Source organism: Astyanax mexicanus, chromosome 21 (assembly GCF_023375975.1).
Source record: "Astyanax mexicanus isolate ESR-SI-001 chromosome 21, AstMex3_surface, whole genome shotgun sequence".
NCBI classification, from domain to species: domain Eukaryota; kingdom Metazoa; phylum Chordata; class Actinopteri; order Characiformes; family Acestrorhamphidae; genus Astyanax; species Astyanax mexicanus.
The window spans coordinates 3,346,814-3,365,327 of record NC_064428.1 but is presented as its reverse complement, the minus strand read 5'-3'; the positions used below and the strand labels follow the sequence as shown (position 1 = coordinate 3,365,327).

At 43.1% G+C, this 18,514-nt stretch overlaps 1 protein-coding gene across 10 annotated transcripts in view; it reads right to left on the bottom strand.

Annotated features, from left to right (window-relative positions):
• Positions 1 to 18,514, bottom strand: part of dmd (dystrophin) — a 256,466-nt gene that overhangs the window by 46,138 nt on the left and 191,814 nt on the right. For all 10 annotated transcript variants that reach the window (XR_007428168.1, XM_049469991.1, XM_049469992.1 and 7 more), the window contains one exon: positions 14,572 to 14,664. Coding sequence is in view for 9 of the 10 variants with exons in the window: in XM_049469991.1 (XP_049325948.1) it covers positions 14,572 to 14,664 (93 nt within the window). In the remaining variant the exon portion in view is untranslated. The remainder of the gene's footprint in view (positions 1 to 14,571; positions 14,665 to 18,514) is intronic.

Genomic DNA, 18,514 nt, shown 5'->3' with positions numbered 1-18,514 from the left:
CGTTACCTCCATCACCTCAAAGTCCCTGTGTTATCCTAACGTTACTAACGTTACCTTCATCACCTCAAAGTCCCTGTGTTATCCTAACGTTACTAACATTACCTCCATCACCTCAAAGTCCCTGTGTTATCCTAATGTTACTAACTTTACCCCATCACCTCAAAGTCCCTGTGTTATCCTAACGTTACCCCATCACCTTAAATTTCCTGTGTTATCCTAACGTTACACCATCACTTCAAAGTCCCTGTGTAATCCTAACTTTACTAACGTTACCTCCATCACCTCAAAGTCTCTGTGTTATCTTAACGTTAATAACTTTACCTCCAGCACCTCAAAGTCCATGTGTTATCCTAAAGTTACTAACATTACCTCCATCACCTCAAAGTCCCTGTGTTATCCTTATATTACTAACGTTCCCCCATCACCTCAAAGTCTCTGTGTTATCCTAAAGTTACTAACATTACCTCCATCACCTCAAAGTCTCTGTGTTATCCTAACGTTACTACTGTTACCTCCATCACTTCAAAGTCCCTGTGTTTTCCTAATGTAACTAACTTTAGCCCATCACCTCAAAGTCCCTGAGTTATCCTACCGTTACCTCCATCACCTCAGTCCCTGTGTAATCCTAATGTTACTTACGTTACCCCATCACCTCAAAGTCCCTGTGTTATCCTAATGTTACCAACGTTACCCCATCACCACAAAGTCCCTGTGTTATCCTAATGTTACGAACGTTACCCCATCACTTGAAAGTTCCTGTGTTATCCTAACTGTACCCCATCACCTCAAAGTCCCTGTCATCCTAACTTTACTAACGTTACCCCATCACCTCAAAGTCCCTGTGTTATCCTAACGCTACCAACGTTACCTCCATCACCATAAAGTCCCTGTGTTATCCTAACTTTACTAACGTTACCCCATCACCTCAAATTCCCTGTGTTAAACTAACGTTACTAACTTTACCCCACCACCTCAAAGTCCCTGTGTTATCCTAACGTTACTAACGTTACCTCCATCACCTCAAAGTCCCTGTGTTATCCTAATGTTACTAACTTTACCCCATCACCTCAAAGTCCCTGTGCTATTCTAACGTTACTACTGTTACCTCCATCACCTCAAAGTCCCTGTGTTATCCTAATGTTACTAACTTTACCCATCACCTCAAAGTCCCTGTGTTATCCTAACGTTACTACTGTTACCTCCATCACCTCAAAGTCCCTGTGTTATCCTAACGTTACTAACGTTACCTCATCACTTCAAAGTCCCTGTGTTATCCTAATGTTACTAACGTTACCCCATCACCTCAAAGTCTCTGTTATCCTAAAGATACTAACATTACCTCCATCACCTCAAAGTCCCTGTGTTATCCTAATGTTACTAAATTTACCCCAGCACCTCAAAGTCCCTGTGTTATCCTAACGTTACTACTGTTACCTCCATCACCTCAAATTTCCTGTGTTATCCTAACATTACACCATCACCTCAAAGTCCCTGTGTAATCCTAACTTTACTAACGTTACCTCCATCACCTCAAAGTCCCTGTGTTATCTTAATGTTACTAACTTTACCTCCAGCACCTCGAAGTTCCTGTGTTATCCTAAAGTTACTAACATTACCTCCATCACCTCAAAGTCCCTGTGTTATCCTAATGTTACTAACTTTACCCCATCACCTCAAAGTCCCTGTGTTATCCTAACGTTACTAACTGTACCCCATCACCTCAAAGTCCCTGTTATCCTAACGTTACAAATGTTACCTCCATCACCTCAAAGTCCCTGTGTTATCCTAATGTTACTAATGTTACCTCCATCACCTCAAAGTCCCTGTGTTATCCTAACGTTACTAACGTTACCTCCATCACCTCAAAGTCCCTGTGTTATCCTAATATTACTAACTTTACCCCATCACCTCAAAGTCCCTGTGTTATCCTTATGATACTAACGTTACCTCCATCACCTCAAAGTCCCTGTGTTATCCTTACGATACTAACGTTACCTCCATCACCTCAAAGTCCCTGTGTTATCCTAACGTTACTAATGTTACCTCCATCACCTCAAAGTCCCTGTGTTATCCTAACGTTACTAACGTTACCTCCATCACCTCAAAGTCCCTGTGTTATCCTAACGTTACCTCCATCACCTCAAAGTCCCTGTGTTATCCTAATATTACTAACTTTACCTCCATCACCTCAAAGTCCCTGTGTTATCCTTATGATACTAACGTTACCTCCATCACCTCAAAGTCCCTGTGTTATCCTAACATTACCCCATCACCTCAAAGTCCCTGTGTAATCCTTACTTTACTAACGTTACCTCCATCACCTCAGTCCCTGTGTAATCCTAACTTTACTAACGTTACGCCATCACCTCAAACTCCCTGTGTTATCCTAATGTTACTAACGTTACCTCCATCACCATAAAGTCCCTGTGTTATCCTAACGTTACCTCCATCACCATAAAGTCCCTGTGTAATCCTAATGTTACGAACGTTACCCCATCACCTCAAAGTTCCCGTGTTATCCTAACGTTACCCCATCACCTCAAAGTCCCTGTGTAATCCTAACTTTACTAACGTTACCGCATCACCTCAAACTCCCTGTGTTATCCTAATGTTACTAACGTTACCTCCATCACCATAAAGTCCCTGTGTTATCCTAACGTTACCTCCATCACCATAAAGTCCCTGTGTTATCCTAACGTTACTAACGTTACCCCATCACCGCAAAGTCCCTGTGTTATGCTAACAGTACTAACGTTACCTCCATCACCGCAAAGTCCCTGTGTTATCCTAATGTTACTAACTTTACACCATCACCTCAAAGTCCCTGTGTTATCCTAACGTTACTACTGTTACCTCCATCACCTCAAAGTCCCTGTGTTATCCTAAAGTTACTAACTTTACCCCATCACCTCAAAGTCCCTGTGTTATCCTAATGTGCCTAACTTTAGCCCATCACCTCAAAGTCCCTGTGTTATCCTAATGTTACTAACGTTACCCCATCACCTCAAAGTCCCTGTGTTATCCTAATGTTACGAACGTTACCCCATCACCTCAAAGTCCCTGTGTTATCCTAATGTTACTAATGTTACCTCCATCACCTCAAAGTCCCTGTGTTATCCTAACGTTACTAACGTTACCTCCATCACCTCAAAGTCCCTGTGTTATCCTAATATTACTAACTTTACCCCATCACCTCAAAGTCCCTGTGTTATCCTTACGATACTAACGTTACCTCCATCACCTCAAAGTCCCTGTGTTATCCTAACGTTATTAACTGTACCCCATCACCTCAAAGTCCCAGTGTTATCCTAACGTTACTAATGTTACCTCCATCACCTCAAAGTCCCTGTGTTATCCTAATGTTACTAATGTTACCTCCATCACCTCAAAGTCCCTGTGTTATCCTAACGTTACTTCCATCACTTCAAAGTCCCTGTGTTATCCTAACGTTACTAACGTTACCTCCATCACCTCAAAGTCCCTGTGTTATCCTAATATTACTAACTTTACCCCATCACCTCAAAGTCCCTGTGTTATCCTTATGATACTAACGTTACCCCATCACCTCAAAGTCCCTGTGTAATCCTAATGTAACTAACGTTACCCCATCACCTCAAAGTCCCTATGTTATCCTAATGTTACGAACGTTACCCCATCACCTCAAAGTTCCCGTGTTATCCTAACGTTACCCCATCACCTCAAACTCCCTGTGTTATCCTAATGTTACTAACGTTACCTCCATCACCATAAAGTTCCTGTGTTATCCTAACGTTACCTCCATCACCATAAAGTCCCTGTGTTATCCTAACGTTACTAACGTTACCCCATCACCGCAAAGTCCCTGTGTTATCCTAAAGTTACTAACTTTACCCCATCACCTCAAAGTCCCTGTGTTATCCTAACGTTACTACTGTTACCTCCATCACTTCAAAGTCCCTGTGTTTTCCTAATGTGACTAACTTTAGCCCATCACCTCAAAGTCCCTGCGTTATCCTACCGTTACTAACGTTACCTCCATCACCTCAGTCCCTGTGTAATCCTAATGTTACTAACGTTACCCCATCACCTCAAAGTCCCTGCGTTATCCTACCGTTACTAACGTTACCTCCATCACCTCAGTCCCTGTGTAATCCTAATGTTACTAACGTTACCCCATCACCTCAAAGTCCCTGTGTTATCCTAATGTTACTAACGTTACCCCATCACCTCAAAGTTCCTGTGTTATCCTAACGTTACCCCATCACCTCAAAGTCCCTGTGTAATCCTAACTTTACTAACGTTACCCCATCACCTCAAAGTCCCTGTGTTATCCTAATGTTACTAACGTTACCTCCATCACCATAAAGTCCCTGTGTTATCCTAACGTTACTAATGTTACCCCATCACCGCAAAGTCCCTGTGTTATGCTAACAGTACTAACGTTACCTCCATCACCTCAAATTCCCTGTGTTATCCTAAAGTTACTAACTTTACCCCATCACCTAAAAGTCCCTGTGTTATCCTAACGTTACTACTGTTACCTCCATCACCTCAAAGTCCCTGTGTTTTCCTAATGTGACTAACTTTACCCCATCACCTCAAAGTCCCTGTGTTATCCTACCGTTACTAACGTTACCTCCATCACCTCAGTCCCTGTGTTATCCTAATGTTACTAAATTTACCCCAGCACCTCAAAGTCCCTGTGTTATCCTAACGTTACTAACATTACCTCCATCACCTCAAAGTCCCTGTGTTATCCTAATGTTACCAACTTTACCCCATCACCTCAAAGTCCCTGTGTTATCGTAACGTTACTAACGTTACCCCATCGCCTCAAAGTTCCTGTGTTATCCTTACGTTACACCATTCAAGGATTCAAGGATTCAAGGAGATTTTATTGTCATTCGCATCACATGTGGTACATGAGGTGGAACGAAATTGTGATCTCACGATCCAGTTTTACACCCAAAGAGCTGTTATTAATAGATATATAGATAAAAAAAAGAATACAATAAAAGAAATAGAATATACAAAATAGATAGATAAATATCCCAAGAATAAAAAAAATAAATAGAGAGTAGAAGGTTCAGCAACATGAAGTCCAGAGTGCAAGTGTGCTATAGCAGCATGATAATGTGAATTAGAGCAGTGGAGATAAAGTGTCTCAGTGCAAGTAAAGTGACCATGTTGGTAAACAGTAAACAGTAATTTGTCCTTGGTGTCAGTGCAGTGTGTTGTTAAGTGGAGTTTAAGAGTCTTACAGCTTCCGGAATGAAGCTGTTTCTAAGTCTTGTTGTTTTGCACTTAATGCTCCGCAGCCTCCGGCCTGAGGGTAGTGGGACAAAAAGTGCGTGTGCTGGGTGGGTGGGATCCTTCCTGATGCAGGTGGCCCTTTTCCTGCACCTGGAGGTGTAAATGTCTGTGGTGCTGGGGAAGCTAACTCCAACAATCCTCTGTGCAGCCTTCACCACCCTCTGCAGTGCTTTCCTGTCTGCAGCAGAGCAGCTTCCATGCCACACATTGATGCTGGAGCACACGACGCTCTCCACCACACATCTGTAGAAGGAGGTGAGGACTACGCTCCCGAGTCCAGCTCGTCTCAGCCTCCTGAGGAAGTAGAGCCGCTGATGTGCCTTCCTGACCAGAGTGGAAGTGTTGTTGCTCCAGGTGAGGTTGCTGGTCAGGTGCACACCCAAGTACTTGTAGCTGTCAACCACTTCCACCGCAGATCCTCCAATGTGCAGGGGGAGGTGGGTATGCTTGCCCCTTCTGAAGTCCACAATCATCTCCTTTGTCTTTTTTACATTGATGCAGAGGTTGTTTTCTCTGCACCAATCCTCCAGGTGTTCCACCTCCTGCCTGTAGCTGGACTCATCTCTGTTTGTGATGCATCCAACCACTGCCGTGTCGTCCGCAAACTTCACAATATGACAGCCTGGATGGAGAGGTGAGCAGTCATATGTGAGCAGTGTGAACAGGAGGGGGCTCAGCACACAGCCCTGAGGGGAGCCAGTGCTGAGGATTATGGAGGAGGAGGATATGTTGTGAATCCTCACAGACTGCGGCCTGTTGGTCAGGAAGTCTAGGACCCAGTTGCACAGGGAAGAGCTCAGTCCAAGTGAGGAGAGTTTGGTTATCAGTGTCTGAGGAATCATGGTGTTGAAAGCAGATGTGAAGTCCACAAAGAGCATCCGAACGTAGGAATCCTTCTGCTCCAGGTGGGTGAGGGCAGTGTGGACCACGGAGGAAATGGCATCCTCTGTGGATCGGTTCTTCCTGTATGCATACTGGTGTGGATCCACAGTGATGTTGATGGTGGCTTTGATGTGGGTCTGAACCAGTCTTTCAAAGAACTTTGTGACTATCGGAGTGAGGGCTACTGGCCGGTAGTCATTCAGACCTGTCACTGTGGAGCTCTTGGGGACCGGGATGATGGTGGCGGTCTTCAGGCAAGTGGGGACAGCTGCCTGGATGAGGGACGCGTTGAAAATGTCGGCCAGGACGTCCGAGAGCTGGTCTGCGCAGTCTTTTAGCACCTGTCCGGGGATGTTGTCCGGGCCGGCAGTTTTCCGGGGGTTAATCCTCCTCAGCGTCCTCCTTACTTCTGCTGGTGTCACGCTGAGGGGCTCCTCTCCTGGTGAGTGTGGGAGTCTGGTGCTGGGGGGTGTGTCAGGGTTCTCAAAGCGGGCGTAGAACGTGTTGAGAGCCTCAGGCAGTGATGGGTCTTTGGAGCTTTGTGCAACGTTAGATTTGTAGTCCGTGATGCACTTGATGCCCCTCCACATGCTCTGTGGATCCTGGGAGGAAAAGTGTCCCTGGATTTTCTGAGCATATGCAGCTTTTGCCCTCTTAACTCCAGCAGTCAGCTCTCTTCTAGCCCTCCTGAGTTCATCCGAGTCTTCAGATCTGAAGGCAGCATCCCTGGCTTTCAGCAGGGAACGCACCTCTGCGTTCAGCCAGGGCTTCTGGTTCGGGTAGCAAGTCACAGTCTTGGTGGTAGTGACATCCTCCACACACTTGCTGATGTACCCGAGAACAGCAGATGTGTATTCCTCCAGATCCAGCTCCCCCTCACGCTCAGCAGCCTCCCTGAAGACCTACCAGTCTGTGCAGCCGAAGCAGTCCTGCAGCACAGCGGCGCCATCACTGGGGCACACCGTGATGATTTTCTGTGTGGGTTTTGAGCGTCGCAGTGGGGGGTGGTATGCGGGGACCAGCATGATGGAGATGTGGTCCGATAGCCCGAGGTGGGGGCGGGGGAACGCTTTGTAAGCGTCTTTCACAGAGTAAACACGGTCCAGCGTGTCATCACCTCAAAGTCCCTGTGTAATCCTAACTTTACTAACGTTACCTCCATCACCTCAAAGTCTCTGTGTTATCTTAACATTACTAACTTTACCTCCAGCAGCTCGAAGTCCCTGTGTCATCCTAAAGTTACTAACATTACCTCCATCACCTCAAAGTCCCTGTGTTATCCTAATGTTACTAACTTTACCCCATCACCTCAAAGTCCCTGTGTTATCCTAACGTTACTAACTGTACCCCATCACCTCAAAGTCCCTGTGTTATCCTAATGTTACTAATGTTACCTCCATCACCTCAAAGTCCCTGTGTTACCCTAATGTTACCCCATCACCTCAAAGTCCCTGTGTTATCCTAATGTTAATAATGTTACCTCCATCACCTCAAAGTCCCTGTGTTATCCTAATGTTACTAACGTTACCTCCATCACCTCAAAGTCCTTGTGTTATCCTAACGTTAGTAACGTTACCCCCTATCACCTCAAAGTCCCTGTGTTATCCTAACGTTACCTCCATCACCATAAAGTCCCTGTGTTATCCTAACGTTACTAACGTTACCTCAATCACCTCAAAGTACCTGTGTTAACCTAATGTTACTAAATTTACCCCATCACCGCAAAGTCCCTGTGTTATCCTAACGTTACTAACGTTACCTCCATCACCTCAACGTCCCTGTGTTATCCTTACGTTACTAACGTTACCTCCATCACCTCAAAGTCTCGGTGTTATCCTAATGTTACTAACATTACCTGCTTACGTACTACACTTTTCCGCTCAGTCTGCCCATTGGTTTCTCCTACACAAACCTGCATGTCTGTCTGCTGCTGCTGTCTTCACCTTTACAGAGGACGCGGAGGCGTCAGCAGCGAACATGTCTGTGATTTTTTACATATTTTGTAGCAGCTACAGTGAGAATCTTCCATTTCTGTACACGTAAATGAATGTATTATTATAATATTAATTAAAATGTATCACTTAGGTTTTGTAACTCAATTTAAATAGCTGGGTTACACGTTGCCGCCGTGTTTTTAAACCTACTACTGCTGTACAGTTTTCTTCTGCTTTTAAAGATATGCAGAGTAGTTCAGGGTCTTTGTCGTGTCCAAATACAGAGGAGTTAACCTCTTTGTTTTACTCCTCTTGTCAGAATATTTTGGATATGGTTGCTTCAGTAAAAACTTTGCGTTCCAAACACAAATCCGATCCCTGGTCAAATGTCACCACTAGGGCTGCTAGACGAGAATGCAGGAGAGCTGAGCGCAAGTGAAAACAACACAGGCTGCATGTATCATTGGATATTTTAAAGGATAGCTGGAGGAATTATCAGACAGCTGTAAAAGCTGAGAAGGTGAAATATTTTTCTGCTCTTGTTGCAAAAAATAGTCACAAGCCTCAAGTTCTTTTCAGTTCCATTAATGCTGTTCTAAATGCTTCTAGCTCTCATAGTCATATTTCCATAGAAAACTGTGGAAGGTTTTTCAGTTCTTTGTAGACAAAGTTGCTAATTTTAGATTTTTAATTACATATCCATCTTATGATCCATCCGTTACAGTCAGTTTCAACCAATTTGAGCCCGTTCATTTAAAGAAAATGATTTGAATGCATTAGGAACCTTGCTTTTTAAAAAAAGTTTGTGACACTGTTGGCCCAAACATTCAGGCCACTGTGAACAGCAGCCGTATTGGCAATTGTGCCAGTTGACCCATTTCTAAGCTCCCCTTTCTCTCAAATGTCTTGGAGAAAGTTGTGCTTTTGCAGCTACAAAATTAATTAGACAGAAATTGTATTTTAGAAGTTTTTAAACGCCTCCACTGCACTGAGACCACACTGGTAAAAGTTTTTAATCATCTCTTATTTATTACTGATTTTTGCAATTCTTATGCCTTTAGACTTCACAGCTGATTTTGACACGGTAGACCACGGCACTCTTATGTCTGAGCTGGAGCAATGTGTTGATATCTAGGGGGCACTGCTTTGAAATGGTTTGGATCTTATTTGTCTGACAGAAGTTTTTCTGTCAGGCTTGGGGATCTTGTATCATCTTCAGCTTCTCTTACGTGTGGGGTTCCACAGGGCTCCATTCTTGGACCAGTTTTATTTTTATTGTATATGCTTCCCTTGGTGACTATTCTGAGGAAATATAGCATCTCCTTTCATATGTATGCTGATGATACCCAAATCTATTTGCCTCTTAGACAAATAGCGGGGTTTAGTGGGGTTAGACGCCGGCGTGAAGCATGGCGGGGGTGGCGGGAGCAGGTGTAGGTGGGAAGTTTGACGGGCTTTCTCGCCAGCATGGCGTTAAAGTGCCGTTCGGGGTGGATTTTTCTGTTGAGGAGATCAATTTGAAGATGGGGGCTGTTGTGGGGTACAACTCCATTTTATCAGCCTCACGAATGAACAGTGCTGTTGTTTTGTTTTTAGACAGTGTTGAAAAAGTGAATCAGCTGGTATTGTCGAGGATTTCATTGAAAGGCACACACATCACTGCATTTCCCCTGGTGAAACCAACCAAAAAAGTCCCTCCTTTTATTAGTGATTCTGTTCTGACCCGCGAGCTGTCCCGGGATGGCCAAGTAATGTCGGGAAAAAATAAGGTTCCTTTAGGCTGTAAATCTCATCTCCTCAAACACGTCGTTTTCTTTTAGGAGAAGAGTTTTTATGGTTTTAAATGATAATGCTGAGAAATGAAATCTGGCTCTAAGATTTAAGATAGACGGTTTTGATTATGTGGTGTTTGCTACTACTGAGACCATGAAATGTTTCGGTTGCGGACTGAGCCTGCCGCTGCGCAGTCCGCGGTGAGCAGGGCAGAGGCTCCGCCGGCCGTGGAGCAGCAGCAGCAGCAAATGGCAGGAGGAGGAAGAGGAGGAGGAGGCGTGCTGTGGACGGTGCGGGTGGGTCGGATCAGCGCGAGCGGGAGGGGGAAGCGGAGCTCGGCGACACGGTAACGCTCTCTGATTCCCAAAACAGTGAATGCAGTTTTATTACTAATGAAATGGAGTGCGGACCGAGTCAGGCGCAAAAAAAGAGCCCCTGTTTAAACAACCGGCTCAGAGGGAGACCTCCAGCCGCCACGCTAAAAAGTCTAAACGTCTAAAATCCCAAAACCCTGTGTGTCCTCCTAGCCCCGTGCTGAAACCGGTTCAGCGTGTGAGTCGGAGGATTCTGCTGCGGAGTGTGCGCGCGGTAGCAGTAACAAATACGATCTTAATTTAAGACGTTGTTTTACTTTTTTTGGGGGCACTTGGAGGTCTAAAGAAGTTGCTTTTAATTCTGTACAACAATGGTGGAATGTTGGCAAAATACAAATTCAGCAATTCTGTAAGCAGTACACTCTCAATGTCACGAACAGCATATCACAATCTGTTACTGTTTTAGAGAAAGAGATATTGTTTTTACAGAGCACTGCAGAGGCTGGGGTGGACCAGGACCGCACCCAGACACTTAAGGGCAAGAAGGCTGCCCTAGCTGACCTGCTCGGCCTTCGGGCACAGGGTGCTCTGATCCGAGCTCGTTTTCAGAACCTCTCTGAAATGGATGCCCCGTCGCAGTTTTTCTTCAGTTTGGAGAAGAAGAATGGCCAGAGTAAGGTTATTTACTGTCTCCGTGCAGCCGATGGCAGGGAGCTCTCTGACCCAGCTGAGATTAGAGAGAGAGCTGTGGGTTTCTACTCTGAGCTCTATTCCCCTGAATGGATGGAGGACCAGACGGCACAGCAGTGCTTTTATGAAGGTTTGCCACAGGTGTCTCCTACAGCCAATGAGGAGCTGGAGCAACCCGTGTCCATGCAGGAGCTGTACGGGGCACTACAGGACATGGCCAATGGGAAGGCTCCTAGGGTTGATGGTCTGCCTGTTGACTTTTATTAAGTCTTTCTGGGAGGTGATGGGGAGGACCTGCTGGAAGTGCTCAATGGCAGCCTGGCACGGGGGCAGTTACCCCTGAGCTGCAGAACAGCAGCCCTCCGCTCTCTCTCCAGCCCTCCGCGCTCTCTCCAGCCCTCCGCGCTCTCTCCAGCCCTCCGCGCTCTCTCCAGCCCTCCGCTCTCTCTCCAGCCCTCCTCTCTCTCTCCAGCCCTCCTCTCTCTCCAGCCCTCCGCGCTCTCTCCAGCCCTCCGCTCTCTCTACAGCCCTCCGCGCTCTCTCCAGCCCTCCGCTCTCTCTACAGCCCTCCGCGCTCTCTCTCCAGCCCTCCGCGCTCTCTCTCCAGCCCTCCGCGCTCTCTCCAGCCCTCCGCGCTCTCTCCAGCCCGTCGCTCTTTCTCCAGCCCGTCGCTCTCTCTCCAGCCCTCCGCTCTCTCTCCAGCCCTCCGCTCTCTCTCCAGCCCGTCGCTCTCTCTCCAGCCCTCCGCTCTTTCTCCAGCCCGTCGCTCTCTCTCCAGCCCTCCGCTCTCTCTCCAGCCCGTCGCTCTCTCTCCAGCCCGTCGCTCTCTCTCCAGCCTGTCGCTCTCTCTCCAGCCTGTCGCTCTCTCTCCAGCCCTCCGCTCTCTCTCCAGCCTGTCGCTCTTTCTCCAGCCTGTCGCTCTCTCTCCAGCCCGTCGCTCCCTCCGCTCTCTCTCCAGTCCGTCGCTCTCTCTCCAGTCCGTCGCTCTCTCTCCAGCTCGTCGCTCTCTCTCCAGCCCTCCGCTCTCTCTCCAGCCCTCCGCTCTCTCTCCAGCCCGTCGCTCTCTCTCCAGCCCTCCGCTCTCTCTCCAGTCCGTCGCTCTCTCTCCAGTCCGTCGCTCTCTCTCCAGCCCGTCCCTCTCTCTCCAGCCCGTCGCTCTCTCTCCAGCCCGTCGCTCTCTCTCCAGCCCTCCGCTCTCTCTCCAGCCCATTACAGTGATGTCTGCCGTTCTTTTGAACTCGTTTACACACAACACTGTTCTCTAGACACCTATGTAAGACCCTATGCCAAAAATCTTGGTGTAATAATGGACTGTGATTTTAAGTTAGATAAACAGATTAACTCTGTTATTAAATCCAGTTTTTTTTCAGCTGAGGCTTTTAAATAAGGTTAAGCCATTTTTGTGCTTTAATGATACTGAGAGGGTTATATATGCTTTTATTTCATCTATACCTGATTACTGTAATAGGCTTTATGCCGGTGCGGGTCAAGCCTCCATCTTATGGCTACAGTTGGTTCAAAATGCTGCTGCCCATCTCTTAACAAGAACACGTAAACAAGAACACATCACCTATCTTGGCTTCCCTTCATTGGTTGCCAGTCTGATTTAGGATTGATTTTAAGATTTTGCTTCTTGTTTGTAAGTCACTGAATGGCTTAGCTCCAACTTACAGTGGTGTTAAAAAGGGCTTGCCTCCTTCCTGATTTCCTGATTTTTTGCATGTTTGTCACACTTAAATGTTTCGGAACATCAGACCAATTTAAATATTAGTAAAAGACAACACAGGTAAACACAAAATGCTATTTTTATGCTATGTTTATTATTAAGGGAGAAAAAAAGTCCAAACCTACATGACGCTGTGTGAAAAAGTAATTCCTCACTAAACCTAATAGCTGGCCGCCCTTATCAGCAACAACTGCAGTTAAGCGTTTGTGATAACTTGTAATGAGTCTTTTACAGCGCTGTGGAGGAATTCTGGCTCCACTCATCTTTACAGAATTGTTGTAATTTAGCCACACTGGAGGGGTTTTGAGGAGAACGGCATTTTTAAGGTCATGGCACAGAATCAGATTCAGGTCAGGACTTTCACTAGGCCACTCCAAAGTCTTCATTTTGTTTTTCTTCAGTCATTCAGAGCTGGACTTTCTGCTGTGTTTTGGATCATTGTCCTGCTGCAGAACCCAAGTTCGTTTCAGCTTGAGGTCACTCAATAGATCTCAATTACCTTCTTTCTCAATTGTTCCTAAATTTCTTTGGATCTTGGCATGATGTGGAGCTTTTAAGGATCTTTTGGTGAACTTCACTTTGTCAGGCAGGTTCTATTTAAGTAATGTTTTGATTGAGAACAGGTGTGGCAATAAACAGGCCTGGGTGTGGCTGGAGACAGTGTACTCAGGTGTCAAGACACCAAAGTGACGGTATGTTTTAACAAGGGGGCAATCACTGTTTCACACAGGGCCATGTAATGTTTTTATTGTTAATAATAAACACCTTCATTTAAAAAAGCATTTTGTGTTTACCTTTAAGTGTGACAAACATGCAAAAAATTCAACATGTTTCATCAAGATCACTCAGATCGCTGATAAGCTTCTTCTGGTGGTCCCTAAATCTAGACTAAAGTACAGGGGAGATCGTGCCTTTGCGGTCTTAGCCCCTAAACTATGGATTGAGTTGTCATGGTTTGTTAGATTAGCCCCCTCACTATCAACTTTTAATTCCTGCCTGAAATCTTGGCTTTTAATTGTAGTTGAATTTAAATTGATAGTTTGATTGTTTATGTTTTAATTGATATCTTGCTTATCTATTACTGTACAGAACTTTGGTCAACATTTGTTGTTTAAAATGTTCTTTAGAAATAAAATTGACCATGACATTAACTGAAACTAATAGAAACGGTAAAAAAAAGTACCAATTGTTCACCCTCCACTACAGATTACAAAAGTTTATATGAACTCAAACTAGAAATGTTCTAACTGCTTGCACTGCTGGTGTAGCTCTTTACCTGAATATATATGACATATTTGGAGGTATTGCCTTTTTAACATTCATTGATAAGTTGTTTGACCAGAGGACTAATATATTATCCTTGATATTACATTTGATAGTACATGAGATAAGGTTTATGTCTTTGTTCGTATTGGACAACGAGTAGCAGGAGCTTCGATTGAAGTGTTTATTTTGTATTTATCTGTAATGCGTTCTTTTAGAAATGGTTGTTCAGTCTACCTCTGCTGACCCTAGTTTTATATCGACACATCTCTGCGAGGCTTATTCTAATAACTGACCCTTTGTCCTATATGGTATATATTTTAAGGAGTTTTGGATGATAAAATAAATGTAAATAATACACACTGGAAATACGTAGTTCTGTAAATACTTTTTGAGGTACATCATGGCTGTATCATTTTTCTGTGAAATGTTATGTCTAGCCATCCTCACACTAAGATACCACTTCAACTGTTCTGGCATTTTAATATTAAGACCATAACTACATATTATGTTTGGAAAAAATAAGCCTAATGTAACTGCTGGAAACAGAATTGGGTGCCTCGTTGTTATAAAACTAAACACTTTATAAATTGGAAACATTTTCTATAATCCATCAACTCTATACATAAACTAACCTGCATTTAACATACACCTACATTTTCTCTTTACTATCCTTGTGTCTTTTAAAGCTTCTTACCTTTGCAATGAGGAAAAGAATGATTTAGATGCTCAATCACTTCTTCTAATCCAGTGCTTGCATCCTGGGAGGGACTGGGCAGCTCATCACCACCTGGGATACAAAATAGACCCTAGTTACTTACATGTTCTGCATCCCACATCCCACCGATACTGCAGCTTTATTTATATACATCTGCAGAAAGATTCAGCTACAGCAAAATGTAGCTATTTTGTGCACACTATGGCATCTGTAATTTTTTTTATTATGTCAATTACAAAGAGGATGTAATTGCACTCCTTACTTATAGGATCTTCTTTTCTCTTTTAGTTAAAGCTGCTTTTTCCTCCTCACGTTGTCTCTTTAGCTCTTTATAGCTTTTCTTTTCATTTCTTGTAGCTTTGGCACCACCTGGTATGAGAGCTGCACCAGTCTTGATGCAGAAAAAGCTCTGCAGAGGGATGTGTGAACAGTCCAGCACATCACCAGCATCAGTACCACTGCAATACCTGTTCTCATAGCTGCTGAACGTCTTCTCAAATGCATAAATTAATGACAGCACATGACCACAGTTCATAATCAATAACTAAACGCACTGTGTAAAATTTATCATAAACTTCATCTGCACAAATACTGTGGAAGAGAAAACAGATGGCTGTCCTTTACATATTGTTTCTACAATTCCTTTCTGTTTGGAGATATACACGGCATACAATTTATCATAATGCTGTGCAAAGATATCACAACAATAAATAGTGTTTTACATTTTACATCTGATGCTGAGTAACAGCCAATAAACTGAGAGCCTGGCAGACAAAAAGCTATTTTATTTATTCATGTGAGATTTACAGAATTATCATTTGATTCTACACAGAAAACAGATTTAGCTATGGCAACTATTGTTCTGACTGTTTTATATACTGGATATTCCCTTTATCAGCCACTAGATGGCACTGCTAATGTTTGTCATCTGTTCCTTTGATTAAGTCTGATTTGCTAGTTAAATCACATAATGAGGTTTAAAGGTCAGTACAGCCATTTTAGATTGAGCTGTGTGTGTGTGATGAAGCAGGTGGCTTCATCTCTCTCCATCCTCACATTGTGTGCCTTGGACATCACTGTTTGTGAGTAAAGCTTTGTCTATTTTGTTTTGAGATATAGATGAGCAGAATATTAAACACATTTGTGAGCTGTTGGTAATGTTAGATGCCTTTCTGTCACATGTTCTTTGTGGATACAGGGCAGGGTGCTTTGCTAGTATATTGGTGTATTTTGTAATTGTACTGATGTTTTTTCCTAAACTTAAGATAAGTGATGTTTGTTTGCAGTTTCACAAAAAGAAATTGTGAATCTGGATAAATTAAACACCGCAGAAACTGAAACGCCTTTGGTCCAGCTCTTTATTCAACCCCAACTGTGTAGCTATCTGTCAAGTTGTGCTAAGCTACAGGCAATAAGGACAGAATAACTATGTGGGATGTGTAAATTAATGTTGACCTGAAATTGCTTTATGTTTAGGAAGGGTGCTGTAAGTATATTGTTTAAATGTAGTGTAAACTTCATTTACATGAATAAATGTCATAACACTTTCTATGAATGGCATAACAAACTCATAACTGATTATAATGCGTTCACAAAGCAATATAAACATGGCTATACATATTATTAAAAATGTATAACACATTATAGCTATGTTTATTATGCATCATAAGCTGTGCTTGTAATATGTTACACATCTGGGATCAAATATAATTTGTTTCTATTAATAATATATTCCCATGATGGACATCTGTCACAGTGAACAACAACACATTATAAAACATTATAAATTAATATGCTATTATAATATGACATGTACGTATAATTAATGAGTCATTAAAAGTTAATAATAACAACAGAACACCTTTGTTAAGGCAGATTTGTTAAGGTTCTTGTTTTTGGCTTATAACATCTTATAAACATAACTGATGATGCATAAGGTTCACAACATGCAATGCCTAAACGTAGCTATATTGTGTTATACATTTTAATACATATTTATAGCCATATTCATAATGCCTTACAAACTCATTATAATGTGTTATGAGTGTGTTTATAGAGTCTAATAGACATGCCAAAATAAAAAGACTGAAAATCTAAAGTTTCAAACACAAATCAGCAAGAGGCATCATGCAGCCAAAAGGTCTTATTTACAAAGTAATTATAATGAATGCATTTATAGCTGTACTATATTGTATTTACAAATTGTTTGGCACACAAGAAACGGCAGTATGCAACTTTGATGTAGTGGGCAGAACAATACTTGCAAGAACAGTGAAAGAAAGCATGTGTGTCACTGTGTGTTAACTAGTCATATTCGAGGAAAATACTGTAACACTGCTCTACAGGTAAACATGCTGCTTTCACTATCAGATGTGGGTTCTGCATCTTGTAAAATGTGCATAAAATGTGACCTTTTTATCTACAAGTTTGATTTGTTTGATTGACTGAAATCAGAATGATGTTAATGGACAGAGCAACACAGAAAAACAAAACTGTTTCACACAGTGCAGCAGGTCAAATATAATTGTAACGATGCAGCATATAAAAAAAGTTATTATTAAAATTATTAATTCATCCAAAATATGTAAAGTAAAAGTGCAAGTAAAATAATACTCCAGTAAATACAGCATTTAATACTTAAGAACCATAGTGAAGTAATTTTACATCATCACTATACAGTGCCTTGCAAAAGTATTCAGCCCCCTTGAACTTTTGAACCTTTTACCACATTTCAGGCTTTAAACATAAAGATATGAAATTGTAATTTTTTACAAGTGGGACACAATTATGATGTGGAACAAACTTTATTTGATATTTTAAACTTTTTTTAAAATAATGATGATGATGATAAATAGAATCCACCTGTGTAATCAAGAAGACTGATCAGAGATGCAGCCAAGAGGCCAATGAACTGCAAAGATCTACAGCTAAGATGAAAGAATCTGTCGACAGGAAAACTATAAGTCGTGCAGCACTTGGTAAAAAAGTTGCTTTGTGTGGCTAAAAAGTGTAACTGCCCATCACCCTGAACACACCACCATCCCCACTGTGAAACATGGTGGTGGCAGTATTATGCTTTGGGATTTTTTTATTTTTTCATCTTTATGTTTGAAGCCTGAAATGTGGTAAAAGTTAGAAAAGTTCAAAGGGAGCTAAATACTTTTGCAAGGCACTGTATATCTCTGTTTAGAACTCATGGTTTAACCGCAAGTAATAATAAGGCTCAATACACCTTTACATGGCCACTGTGGAATACAGGAGACAAAGAAAATTGAGTTAGACTTTGGCAACAGGTGTCCATTTGTTTCATATTATTGACTAGAAAGTTCTAAATTAGAGTTTTTTATTAAGGCCTCTGTATAAATTCACTTATAGTCTATCAAGGCAAAATATGCTTTCCTAAGTGAGTCTGTCTCATTTTTGTTGAATGGGTACAAGCAAACAAACTATCTAACCTCAGAGATTGCTGTCTTTATCTCGGGTTCCCTTCTGCACAACACATGTTCCAAGAGAAAAATTAAAATCCAAACAGACGTTCTAAGGCGATTAACACTGGGCTAGAAAGCAGTGTCTTCAAAGCGGCTGCTGCTACTGTATATAAGGAGGATCCCTGTCCCCTGCAGGGAGCTGAACCCGAAAGGTCGAAGGTGAGCTGCTCTACGCCGCGGCTGGCGGAACCGTGGTCCACTACCTTTGGGTGCTTGCGTGGTGGAAGGTGGTCCGCTCGCCACACAGGACAACACAAACTCCATCTGAGTAACAGGTTCTCTGTGCTGGAGGAGTTGGAAGATGTTCCCATCCCTTCCACTTCTTCCTCTCCTGTTCACTCTCTGCCCACTCGAGTGAGCTCCCCAGCAGCTCACTTCACACTGGACCCGTACTGGAAGCCTTTGGAACAGTGGACCCGCCACCACATCTCAAA